Raw genomic sequence first — 14,137 nt, forward strand, 5'->3', positions numbered from 1 at the left:
ATGGATATGAGAGTTGGACTGTGAAGAAATCTGAGCGCCGAAGAATTGATGCTTTTGAACTGTGGTGTTGGAGAAGACTCTTGAGAGTCCCTTGGACTGCAAGGAGATCCAACCAGTCCATTCTAAAGGAGATCAGTCCTGGGTGTTCTTTGGAAGGACTGATGCCAAAGCTGAAACTCCAATACTTTGGCCACCTCATGCGAAGAGTTGACTCATTTGAAAAGACTCTGATGCTGGAAGGGATTGGGGGCAGGAGGAGAAGGGGACGACAGAGGATGAGATGGCTGGATGGCATCACTGACTCGATGGACGTGAGTTTGAGTGAACTCCGGGAGTTGGTGATGGACAGGGAGGCCTGGAGTGCTGCAGTTCATGGGGTCGCAAAGAGTTGGACAAGACTGAGCAACTGAACTGAACTGTGTAGTGGAATTAGAGGAAACGATCTTTTTTGGTGTAAAATCATAGTGCCCTTTCTCTTGCAGTCCTGTGAAAATGACATCGAGCTTTCTTAGGCTTTCTTTTCCTAATTATTTTTATTTTCCTAATTTTATACATTATTATCATATCAAACCTTTTTAAAAAATTTAATTGGGTGTTTTATAAACTGCATTGCTTGTATAGTATGTAGAAAAAAATAAATGAGAATTCATTTTTAAAATATGAATTTTTAGCTATTTTCATTTTTCTTTTCCACAATACACTCGTAAAGCTTCAAATTTATTCAGTTTACTTAGAGATGAATACCCTACCCTGCCAATGAATCTGTTCTTGACAGATTATCTAAGAAAATATTTTTGACGGAATTGTAAGTGATTTAATGAAAGGGGAGGAAGGGAAACTGTTGAGAAAGTTGTTTGAAAGAAAAATACTGAGATTAAAGTGATAACTAAGGTGCAAATGAGATTTAGCAAGAACAGGGTGAGTTTTATGAATAAAGACTGGAAAACTATGTCTGTGTTGGGTTGCATTTAGGTATTTCATCTTCACCTCTTTCTGGGCGTATAAGATCTATTATGTCTATGGCTTCATGATGCTGGTGCTGGTCATCCTGTGCATTGTGACTGTCTGTGTGACCATCGTGTGCACATACTTTCTACTAAATGCAGAGGATTACAGGTGGTGAGTACTTACTTCTGGGAAGAACTTCTGGGGACCATATAATTTAAAATAAGATTGCATTTGAAATGTATCACGTGGAGTAAAAATCTATATACAAATTTTCTTAAGATAGTGTAGGAGTTTTTTCAATTATAAAAATACTGACGATTTTAGAGAAAAAAATAGTATCAGTCAAAAAAATTGGGAGTATTAATGAGGGTCACTATTTTAAACATGAGGAGACATTTGAAAAAGGAAATGGTTTATTTAGGGTCATTTATAATTGGAAATCTGGCAAAATTTAGGATCTCTCCTTCCATTTCTTAGGCTTTCTCCTTGTTGATATATTTAAATGCCATTATACATGCATTTGTTTTTAAATATATAGAATCATAAAGGATGTTTTTATAAAATGCTTTGCTTTAAAATCTTCCAGTGCCATCCATTCAAAAGAGTTCCTTTTTTTCTTCAGGCAATGGACAAGTTTTCTCTCTGCTGCATCCACTGCAATTTATGTTTACATGTATTCCTTTTACTACTATTTTTTCAAAACAAAGTAAGTGGAGACATTTTCTCATTTTGTATTTTGGAAACTAAGTTTATCATTTTAAATGCTAGGATTTAGGCCTTATGTTGAAAGTAAAAATGGATATACTATATGTAAGTTTTTGGTTTTATTTCAGGATGTATGGCTTATTTCAAACATCATTTTACTTTGGATATATGGCGGTATTTAGCACAGCCTTGGGGATAATGTGTGGTAAGTTCTGAAATTCTTGGAATATCATGAGTAAATCTGAGTGTTTCTGAATCAGAAAAATACAGTAATTGGAAACTGAGAAATAACCTTCTATTGTTTGATCAGGAACACCAAAAGAAGCTCAAACATCTGATTTCAGTCCTTTTAACTATTCCTCAAAATCTAATTTATTAACTCTCTGATTTCTTTAATTTCCTGTTTTTAATAATTGTGTATAGTACTATTTCCCATACCACAATTAGTTTTTCATTCATGTTGAGAATTGCCTTTTTTTTTAATAAGCTTAGATTTTTTGGAACAGATTATTGTGTAAACAAGTTAAGGTTTTGGCCAAATGATTTTTGTTTGGAAGTTTCTGTTCCCCTGTTCCTTGAGGTAAAAGTGTCCAGGAGGCAGCACAATTGACTGGTTATGATACACACTTGGGTGCTTGCAGACTGAGCTTACGTTCTGGCGGTGCAGTCTGTGGTTCTATACCTTGATCCAATTCCCCAAGGTCTCCAAGCATCTATAAAAGGAGGATAATATCAGAGTCTTCCATTAAATGGAAGAGGTAATAGTTTTCACCATAAATAGCGTGTATAGTACATATGAAATAGCTAGAAAATGAAGAAAACTTTTTAGAAGCACCATGAAAAATGGAAAAGACATGGTCTGGAAAGCCTAAGAGACCTGGAGTAAATCTCCATGCTGCCACTTAACCTTCTTTGTGGCCATGGGAGGGCATATTAACCTAAGTCTCATTTTCTAATCTATAAAATGGGCATATCTTTCAGAGTAATTATCTGTAATAGTGTCATGTGTATAAAGCAACAGGTATAATGCAGGCCTGTTAGTAGGTGGTGAGACATATGAGATGTGATGGGGAGTTTTGGGGAGGAGCAAGACTTTGGGGGGCCAGTCTTGATCGTGAATCCTAGTGCCCCTACTTAATAGCTAAATTTTTTGAATGCTTTTCCTGTTGAAATTTCATCTTGCTGCCTGACAGTCCTGGCACGTTTACAGTTCCCTGCTGTTCTGGCAATGTCCCAGCATTTATTCTTTAATGGGTTTATATGCCTTTAGTGCTAATCTGTTTTTGTCGGGGAGGGGAACGAGTTCACACTGAAAATGATTAAAATGTCATCATAATACAAAAATTACACGTACTCATCGGGTTATGTTGCTAATATGCTTTTTCAGTCAGTAATTGAAAGAAAAAAATATTTTTGTTTAATGTAGGAAAAAATAATTATGTGAAGGGGAAATAATTAGATTGCTGCAGATTTTATGTTTTGAGCATAGCATTTTAGTTTTAAAAAAAATTAAGTTTGGTGTTATTCCCAAGACATTTATTTTTCTAGAGAGCATATTCAGTCTCTTCCTTTTATAAAGTAATATTTTATAAGATTATTCTTGATACTCATAAGATTAAGAAAAATGATTCTCTAGATTGACACTATTTTGCTTTTAAGCATATCTCTGCTCAAAAGGGAACAATATTTTAAAAGTCTCGAAAATTGAATTTGCTTATTGGACTAGTACTGTATTATACTAGTTAAATTTTTGATTCTACCTAAAATTTTACAAATACTTTAAAAAGAATTCAGGTTTTTAAAATTGAATGGTTATTTCCAATTATCTTGTAAGGACTTGTATATAGCTATTTTAAAATGAATTACCACTATTTTCAAGTATAATATAATAATTTAATATTTAAAAATAAGTGTCTTTATTACAAAAATAGGTTTCCTTTATTGTCTGGGTGGGTTTTAAAAATATTTTCGATATTTTATTATGGGGAATTTTCAAATATATACAAAAAGAGAAACAGTAGTATATATGTAGTGAGTCCTCATGTACCTAACACACCTAACATCAGTAATTGTCAGCTTGTAGCCAGTCTTGTCTTATTTTTGTTTCCACTTTACCTCCTTTTTTTCTGATGTAAATCTCGAACTTCATGTCATTTTAGCTGTAAATATTTGTGTGTGTGTGTGTATGCATGTGGGTATATTGATACATCAAATGTGCAGTGTTTATATAATTATTATATAGCTATAATATATAAGAATGCAGTTATATAATATATATATATATAATTTCCTAATGTGCTCAAAAATTCACTTAGTATTCACTTTTATCCCACACGTCCTCATTTCTTTTTTAATACAGTTTGCATCAAGATCCAGTTAAAAGTCCATGCATTGCTTGATAAAACTGTCTTTTAAGCAGCTTTAAATCTATTGACGTTTACTCTCTTTTCCCTTGCAGTTACTTAAGAAACTTAGGTTTTGGTTGGTTGGTTTGTTTGAAATCCTGTTGAGTTTTTCACACTCTGGGTTAGGCTGATTGTATCCCTAAGGTGTTATTTAATGTTTCTCTGTGTGCTTCCCCCCATATTTCCCGTAAAGTGGTAGTTAAATCTATAGACCTGATCGTACTCAAGAATACTTGTCCAAGAACACTTAACAGGTGTTTTGTAAACTTTTATAAGGAGGCACTTAAATGTCTGATTGTCTCTGTGAGGTTAGCAGCTGTTGATAATTATTGCCTAGTTCTTCCATTAAGTCATTAGTGGTTACAATATTCTCATTCCATTGTTCCTTTTGTATTTATTAGCTGGGACACTTCTCTAAGGAGAAACCCTTTCATCAGCCATTTGGTTCCCTTGAGGTACAGTTTTCATATGTATAGGAAAGGCAGAAAGACTTATTTTTTCCTTGCGTACACCAGTTGGGTGAATAAAAGTTAGTTCAAGTTAGTCAGTTAGGTGTATGTGTGTATCATTAACTCATGGAAGACTGACTTTTAGACTTGATGGTAAATTCCTAAATCTAGTGTAGAATCTTCTCTATCATACGAGTGACCACCTGTCTTGTCCTAAAGATCTCTTAGTATTTACAGTAAAGAACTATACAGTTCATTCATTCATTCAACAAATATTTATTGAGTATCTTATCATGTGCCGAGCACTTTTTAAGGGCCAAGAGGCAGAAACTTAATTTAACAAAACAGATTAATTTAACACCCCTGCTTTCTGGTATTTTGGGCCCTGTTTGAGGCTAATTATTTCAAAAACAGCATTTCAGGATTCCTGATCTACTTATCTGTGTCTCTCATCCATGCCCTCAACTGCCTACCTTTCTACCATTCACAGCTTCTACAATTTAAATGTAAAAAAGAAGCCATCAGAAATGTGTCCTCTCTAGAGCTTCAGATGCTGTTGGGCCATGGGTCTCGTCCTTCCCTGAGAGAACCCCCAGTCACTTCTTACTAAATTATCCATAAGTGTATCATATTGTTTGGAGAACATGTTAGTATTGTTTTAATAATCTAGAATAATCTATGCTTAAATTTTTAAAAGACTTATTTTTTTCATTTAATGAATGTTTGTCATTCTGAAATTATTCTCTTTTTAAGAGATCATTTTAATTCATATAGTTCATAATTCATGTAATAATTGATATTTAACTATAAAAATGTTACATCAGGCCACACTTGGTATATGACAGCAACAGGGGATTTGCAAAACAAGTGACACTATTTTAGTAAGTTTAGGGAGGATGCTAACATTAGATGTTATCTTGCAAAAAGAATAACTTTCTAGAGCAGAGAGCATTTAGTGTGTGTTTGTAAATGATGGGTACTGCTCTGTGTGTATTTGTTTCAAAACATCTTGTTTTATCTTTACAGGAGCAATTGGTTACATGGGAACAAGTGCCTTTGTCCGAAAAATCTATACTAATGTGAAAATTGACTAAAGACCCAAGAAAGCCTGGAACTTTGGATCAATTTCTCTTTCACAGGGGTGGAACTTGGACAGTGAAAAAAAAAAAGCGCAAGAAGATTTGGGCTTTAACTCTGGGTACTTTGTGGGTCTCTTTCGTGGATGGCTTAAGTAACATCTATTTCCATTGATCCTAGGTTCTTACTGACTGCTTTCTCCAACTGTTCACAGCAAATGCTTGGATTTTATGCAGTAGGCATTACTACAGTACATGGCTAAACTTCCCAAAAACTAGCTCATTAAAGATGAAATAGACCAGCTCTCTTCAGTGAAGAGGACAAATAGTTTATTTAAAGCATTTGTTCCAATAAAATAAATAGAGGGAAACTTGGATGCTAAAATTACATGAATAGAAATCTTCCTGGCACTAGTGTTTCTACAATACTGAAAAATGATGTTCCAGAAAGATTACTTTTTTCTCTTATTTTTACTGCCATCATCAACCTATTGTGGGACATTTTTATATATTGAACCTGGGTTCTTTTTTGACCTGCTTTCCGCACCCCTGCCCCCCCTGCATCTTTTTTTTTTTAAAGAGAAAATTTAAAAATATTAAATCCTGCATGTAATATATCTGCTGTCATCTTAGTTGGACCAACTTCCCATTTATTTATCTTAAAACTATACAGTTACATCTTAATTCCATCCAAAGAAGATACAGTTTGAAGATAGAGGTGTACTCTCTACAATGCAATTTACTGTACAGTTAGAAAGCAAATTGTTAAATGGAGAAGATATTTGTTTTTATTAAACATTTTGAGATTTAGATAAACTACATTTTAACTGAATGTCTAAAGTGATTATCTGCCCCCTCCCCCCAAGTTAGTCTTACATCTTTTTTGGGTTTGAATGAAGGTTTTACATAAGAAATTATTAAAAACAAGGGGGGGTGGGTAATAAATGTATATAACATTAAATAATGTAATGTAGGTGTAGATTCCCAAATGCATTTGGATGTACAGATTGACTACGGAGTACTTTTTTCTGATGATGATTGGTGTAGAAATGTGTGAATTTGGGTGGCTTTTTACATCTTGCCTACCACTGCATGAAACATTGGGGTTTCTTCAAAATGTGTGTGTCATTCTTCTTTTGGGAGGGGGGATTATTTTCTTTTGTTTTTCTTCTGAGACTCCCAAAAGGAGCCAAATTTGTAATTTAGAAACATTTAATTTTGTTAATCCTGTCTGGGGCACTTAAGTAACATCTAAAGCATTACTGCTTTAGAATGTTAAAATAAAATTTCCTGACCAAATTGTTTTGTGAAAATACATGTGTTTGCAATTTGAAGATATCTTTTCAAAAGACAGTATTACTGAATGCAGGGTTGTTGTTTTTTTTTTTATCATGCTTTTCTGATACAAGGGACCCATACTTTAAAATCCCCAATATTGCTTTCATCTAGATTATCCAGTGCAGTCACAAAATGAATGAGAAGCCGTTTGAATGAAATTGTGGCACAAAATCTGTTCAGGTCAGTGTACTGTGTAAAGTGGGGGTGGGTAAAAGTGGTCCGTGTACTAGAGGATGAGCAAATAAAGCTTACAGTTTTCTAAGAGAAGTAATTTTAATTTTGAATACATCTTTCTGGAACAGTCCATAATGTGAAGTTTTCCTAGAACCATTGAGTTTCTAGTTTAATAGTTTGCTATGCAAATGACCACCTAAAAACTATACTGTATATTGGTATTTTTAGAAAGACTCAAAACATTTTAACCTTAATGTATTTAAACCTTAACATGAAGTTGATGCCATTCAGTTACATAAGGTGTTTTCATTGCAAAATACGTTTCTGTACATTAGTAGACTGCATCCTGTAATGTAGCATTAAAGACTATAAAGGGTGGCAAGTTTGATTTCTTACCACTTGAGTATGACTGACATGAACAAATAGAAATTTGATCAAAATCTGTCGGTAAATCCTCTTCTTTAAGCCAAAATATTATATGAAGTGTAACCTGCTAGTTCCTTCATTTTCTGTTTTTTCTCACACCTGCCTTTAAGATCTAATAAGAAAAAGAACTAAAAGTTAGTACTTAATGGCTTATATAACTTTTAAACTACATGTAAAATTCTTACAAGAACATAGAGTCTCTCTGATAGATTGTAAATTGGCTGGCAAGCTTGTATCTTCATAAAATGGAATTTGTTTCTCATGAGTCTTTCAGGTAAGACAGGGTTTTTAAAGAATGAGCGCTTTAGCTGCATTCAGGTACACCAGTTCTTTTACTAAACTAATCTGTATTTGAAATCCTTTGGAATCTTCACCGAAAAATAGTTTTGTGATATCCAAATACATTAAGAACTTTATTAAAATGAGTATAAGTCACTTGAAAAGTCCTTTAGAAAATAGGTATTGGTTTATGGCTTTTTAGAGGGGCTGGGTTGTGTGTGTGTGTGTGTGTGTGTGTGTGTGTGTCTTGAAGATGTAATCCACAAATAGTTTAGTTCCACAGCTTTCAGTTGTAGAATAGCAAAATATATTATTTAAGTTAATCAAAGGGTAGAATTTTTCCACTTCATAAATGCCATTTGTCTTTCATTTATTAACATTTGCTCAACTTAGCAACTGAAGTTTTGAATACTCTGAAAAACTGGGGATTTGTAAGTACGCTTCACCTGAAATTTAGCTACATTAGTGACATTGTTAATAAGTATACCCTAGTACAAGAGTGGGCTTCCCTGGTGGCTCTGACGATAAAGAATCTGCCTGCCATTCAGGAGACCTGGGTTTGATCCCTGGGTTGGGAAGATCCCCTGGAGGAGAGCATGACAGCCCACTCCAGTATTCTCGCCTGGAGAATCTCATTGACAAAGGAGCCTGGCAGTGCAAGAGTAGGATAAGGTGGAAATGTAGTGACTGGAAAACTGGGACAACATTCTCTTGTATGGAGTTTGCCCATAAATTAAGCCCCATGCCCTTGGAATTAATTACATTGTGGTAATTTCTGAACCTAGTGAAAGGTATGCTTGAGTGTTTTCCATTGAGAGTGGATGGATCCCTTTATAAAGGTGGTTGCTGCAAACTCCAGTTCTTCCAAAAGCCACTTTATTCAGGGTTTATCCACAAATTGTATTCATTTTGATAAAGCTTTTGTTTCCTAAATGTTTACTGATCACCATATGCCAAATGTTTTGCAAATAAATATTAGTTTAAGATTTCCTGATTTTTTTTTTTTTTTTTTTTACATTTGTAAAAAAAGAAATAATGTATTAGTGTAATTTGTTCAGGAAAAGCTACATATCGAAGGGCTTCTGTATAGGAATTTTGAGAAAGAAAAGCCTATTTGTAATCTATACACTGCAGTTTCATCTGGGTTTTAAGCTTAGGTTTCAGTGTGTCTTAGTGCTTCATCTGTTGATTTATTGGCACACATAATAAGAGTAGTGACATGAAAATACAAATATTCATTAATGTTTTATATCTTCATAAAAATTGCATAGTTATGAAGCTATATTTTAACAGTACGTTAAGGAGATCAGAGAAGTGAAAATTTATCAAGACTGGAAGTGTGTGTAGAAATAGACTAGATTTAGAGGTCAGGTAGATCAGAAAGTTGACATACCGCTGCAGAAAGTTTATAAGATTTAAATTCGGTTTGAGGAATAACTTTTGTTCTGTGAGCGTTTTCTAAAAGCCATCTGATTTGACCTCTTTGAGCTGTAGGCAGACTTGTGCAGACAAAGGAAAAAGTACATTCTTGTTTCACTGTTATTAGGATATGGAAATAAACTGTTGTGAAAAGTGTTCATCTTGAAGAATTTGTGAACGGGGCTAATAATTGATACAGCAGCGTTTTGTGTGCTTGCCCCAGTTCATCAGTGTAGGTCATTTGAAGCTTATAAACATTATAAGTAAGAGCTTAAAGGAAAGGAGGAAATAACATGTCATTCTATTTGAAGGACAACAGGGTATCTTTGGAAAAGCAGTCCCACTTGGGCTTTTCAGCTGTGTCAGACTTGAACCTATAAATCCCTGGAGTACGGACAATTGGTGACAGAGTTGGGAGGAAACAGTTACTACTCAGTGATGACTTCCATTTTTGTACTCACCCGTGATTTGTGTAGGCCATGTTCCAACTGGCTTTTTAGTAATAGAAATCCAGTGCAGTATAAAATGTATCACGTTTGAAGTTCTAATCTAGTCTGTTAATCTAACTGAAGTTGAATTTTTAAAAAGTAATAAAAAGTCAATGTTCTTCCCTTGGATGCTTGCTTTCTTTCCTTTTTGAAACAGATGATCCAAGCATAAAGGATAACCCATTATTATTGGCACGCATATGAAGAGATTACTAATAGCTTTCCACAATTAAATAAAGCAGGGGTCAGCAAGCTTTCTGTAAAAAGCCCAATAGGAAATATTTGAGGCTTTGAGAGTCATACAGTCTGTGTCACGACTGCTCTACCATTGTAGCACAACAGCCATGGGAGACAGTACATCAGCTAACGAGCATGGCTGTGTTCCAGTAAAACAACAGAAACAGCCAGCAGGTCATAGTGTGCTGACCCCTGAAACAAAGGATTTAAAATTTGAGATTTGGGTATTTTCCCCAACTTCATACTTTGAGGGAAAAAAATACACAGAAAATGGGAAGAATGGTATAATGAATAAGATCTGTCTTTTTAAGAAATGATTTTTTTCTCTCATTACCATTCTTTTGCCTTTCTTTGTATACAAACTCTGACACCAGCATTCAAACTCCTCTGTCCCTGTCATTCTCCTGATTGAGAATACTTTGTATTTGTCTAGTACTACTGTTGCACAACAGTTTCACTTGTGTCCTCTCACAACTGTCCTGTGAAGCTGATAGCATAGGCAGCTAGATTTTAAGAAACTAGAGCAGCTAAAGAGTTCCTTGTTTTTAGCCCAGAAGTAATCAAAATTAGGTCCTATTGTTTTGACGGCTGTAACTGTAAAATGGGGATGTCACTTTTCCAGCTTGTGGAAGAGGTATTCATAGAGGTCACGCTGGAAATGAGTGTTGTATAGCAATGGATGGGGTTATTTTTATTGTACTACTAATACATCAAAAGTAGCGGCGAACTTCTCCAAGTCTATTTGTAGTTTTTTTCGTCTTTAGTTTTAACTGGTTATTTAAATTCTTGTCAGCCTCCTTGACTCTTTTCTCCCCCTGATTTTATTACCAGCTCCAGTTGACACCTTACTTGAAAATTCCTGTTAGCTGCATAGTTTAAATTGCTGCAAATTTGAGTACTTTAAATATCTTTAGTGGGCACTTTTTTCTGGTTGGAGAACTAGGAGTTTAATAGAGGAAACTGTTACACAACCAACTTCTGAATTTCACAGTGAGAGCTTCTATTAAATAGCTAATCAATAGTTTAACATTAGAAGGGGAGGGAATAAATTTGTGTTGGGACACATGGAGTCAATGGTAATGCAGTCTAGAAATGTTTTTAAAGTTATGTTCAAGGTTTTGCATACTTAAGGTGGTAGCAGTTTCAAATTTTTTAAATGAAGGACACAGTTGTAGGGGGAATTTTGACATAAGTCATTTAAACTGGCCCATGTCACAGTTCTTATGGCTCTGGGTAAGCCACTAAATTATGGGACCTAACCTTGGAGGTCACTGAAGGGAAGAGAGAGTCCAAAGAGGGTCCAGAGAGTAAGACAGATCTGATACAGGTTAGAGACCCAGAAGGGTAGGACAGAAATACGTTAAATGTCATAGGTGTGGTAGCTGCTGTAATGTTGGCATGAAGATGCAGCCTGTGTAGTTAACGAAGTTGTGCTCGGCAAAGACGTGGAGCAGCAAGGCCCTATTAGGATGAATGCAAGATGTTTAATGCAGTGTGAGTAGACATAATGGAGATGGCAAGAGCTCAAGGCTGGAATACACATGTAAGGACAGCCTGATGGTGGTTGGAGGGCCTGATGTGCCACGCTTAAACGGGCTTAGGTAGGGATCCCAGCCACAGAAGGTTTTAAACAGCTGCTGAAAATCGTTAACAGTATGAAATAGTTTAAAAACTCAAATACTGTCTCAGTGGTCAGTTCATGTAAACCAAAAATAAACCAGCAAATGAGAGTGCCCTCTACCCTGAAGGGTCTGCTCCCTGCCTTGGAGAAGGTGGTGTGTGGTAACCTGGAAAGGCATCAAGAGGAAGAAGGGACCTCTGCGGAGTAGTTATGGAAAACTCGGTAGGGGTGGAGGCGTTTGAGAGCTGCTGCAAGAGAGCCGTGGAACTCAGCATAGGGCGTAGCAGCAAAGAGTTGGGTGGATGACAGACATCTGACTGAAAAGGGACAGTTGTACGGACTTGCGATCATGAGCTGTGGAGGAGGAAACCCACAGATAACTAATGGAACTGAGTTGCGTGGCTTTAGATCCCAAAGCCTTTTATTCCAAATCTATCTCGTTTTTTTTTTTTTTCCATGGAAATTAAAAAATACATTTATAAAATTTGAGCCCCGATTAGAGTTTAAAATATAAAAGTAGTAAGTGAAATCATAAAACATGAAGCTGAGAAAAAATATTAACCATCGCTTTCGATTGTTTCTAACTTTTCTGTACTATGACTCAAGTGGTTTGTTCATACTTGTTTGATAGCCTTTAAGATAGTATTCAAACAGGGCATCTGACGTAAAGATGCAGTCTGCTCATCCTAGAGCACGACTGTCTTCAAAATATTTGGGCAAAGAATGTTGGTGAGAAGCCTGGCAGCTACTCACGAGGTGGGGATTAGAGGCAATAAAAGCTCACAACCTCGGTGCTTGCACAAGAGGTCGCCTGTAATGTCTATTTTCCGGAGGAATTCCCTGCTAATGAGGCCAGTTGGCTGTTCGCCTAGTGCCATCTGGAGACCTGGAAGTGTCACAGAAGTTTGTTAGGCTTTTGAGATGTTGACGTTGTGGACTTGTCTACTGACAGGTGGTGACCTTCACTGGGTTAAATGCAGAGACCTATGGCGTTGGGTTTGACTCCTTCCAGTGTTAAGGCAGAAATGACATTCAACTCCTTCCCATACCTATTTAATGGCCACTTGGTCTTCCCTGCCATTTGGTGGCATCCATTCCCCTCCCGCCGTTCGCCTGCCCCAGATGCTCCCTCCCCTGTCAGTTCTTGCCCAGTCTGGCTCCATCCTATATATATATATGCCCATTTGATGAAGGCTCAGCATGAAACGGTCAGCTTACATTTCTAAGGGCCAAGACAAAACAGCCAGTAGTTAAACCTTTACTGGGTTGTAGGACTTGTCACCCTACTTATTAGATGATCATAATGCAAGAAATTCAGAATCCTGTGTAAAGCCCAGCTCTGGGCTCCCTGTCTGCTGTTTTGTCATTGGTGACTGTGAAACCATGTGGAAATCCCAAAGGAAATCTTCTTCCTTTTTTCTGCTTGCAGTTTAAATGGAAAAAGGATTCTGCTGGGTGTGATGCTAACTACACATTGATGTATTTTACTTCTTAATGGGGCAATTTTGCTTTTGTAGAAAGGTTTTTGAAAAGCCTCTTGGTAATAGCATTTTTATGTCTATAAATCAAATTGGCTCAGTTTTAACAATTTTTACATTTAAGGTACAGCATAGGAGGGGGTTTCAAATATCTCTTGATTATTCTCACATTATTTGGGCATATGTTTTTAATTAGCAAAAAATTAACCAGACTTCAGAAATTGGTTGTTTTTATTCCATCAAGTTAATGGTGAATGGCTTATTTAATAAAACATGCCTGTAATTTAACACAAATAGTAGGTATAGCTGTTCGTTTGTCAGTCTTTTTGCCTGTATGAAGCGTCTTGCACTGTTTTCCTAAAGGATAGGGTCACGTAGAGGGGAAATCCGTCATTTTAAATCATTATTTTCTAAGCCACTCTATCACCAGCCATACCTTAGGTTAGGTGGTTACTGCAGCAAGCGCCAGTCACGGCTGGACGAGGGAGTGTGGAGAAAGCTGAGAGGATCGTAATCGTCGGGTTTTTTCTGCGCCAAAAGCGACCCAAAGAGAAGATTCGCTTCATCCCTACAAGGAAATGATTCTCCGAAAAGCACATAGCGAGCTGGTCGTAGTGGGAATCGTTCGCATTGGGTTTCTGGTCCGGCGCCCAGAGCTTTAGCCACTGCCTCCTGTCTTCACCCACGTGTGCACCGGGGAGTTGTAAAGTGAATTTTGAGAATAAAGCAAGGCGGGAAATCCAGCCTTGATCTTCAGGAGCAGCGTTGAAGGGAGGGTGGGCCAGAGGCGCTGTAACACCCAGAGAAGGGCACCCTTTGCTCGGTGGGAGCTCGGCAGGCCCTGGGTCCTTGGCTTCAGCTTCTGCACCTCGCTCCCCTTCCTCCGAAGTTGCGGAGGTGCCGGGAAGAGGAGGGGCCTCGCTTCGGGCGCCCGAGTGATTGGCTGCCCAGGGCCCCTGGCGAGGGCTGTGCGGTCCAGCCCGGGTGGAGAGGGGCGGAGCGGCCACTGTTCCAACCACTGCCACAGTCGCAGCCGCCGCAGCCTCGGCCGACGAGCAAGTAGCTCCGAGCAGCGGCTTCCTAGGCGCGCGGAC

General features: G+C 37.1%; 1 protein-coding gene across 1 annotated transcript in view; it reads left to right on the forward strand.

The window, feature by feature from the left end:
- Positions 1 to 8,786, forward strand: part of TM9SF3 (transmembrane 9 superfamily member 3) — a 60,991-nt gene extending 52,205 nt beyond the window's left edge. Inside the window, exons 12-15 of the mRNA XM_027528577.1 lie at positions 973 to 1,119; positions 1,571 to 1,654; positions 1,782 to 1,858; positions 5,534 to 8,786. Of these exons, the coding sequence (XP_027384378.1) occupies positions 973 to 1,119; positions 1,571 to 1,654; positions 1,782 to 1,858; positions 5,534 to 5,601 (376 nt within the window). The 3' untranslated portion in view covers positions 5,602 to 8,786. The remainder of the gene's footprint in view (positions 1 to 972; positions 1,120 to 1,570; positions 1,655 to 1,781; positions 1,859 to 5,533) is intronic.
- The last annotated feature ends 5,351 nt before the right edge of the window (positions 8,787 to 14,137 follow it).

This window comes from Bos indicus x Bos taurus, chromosome 26 (genome assembly GCF_003369695.1).
Source record: "Bos indicus x Bos taurus breed Angus x Brahman F1 hybrid chromosome 26, Bos_hybrid_MaternalHap_v2.0, whole genome shotgun sequence".
Taxonomy (NCBI): Eukaryota; Metazoa; Chordata; class Mammalia; order Artiodactyla; family Bovidae; genus Bos; species Bos indicus x Bos taurus.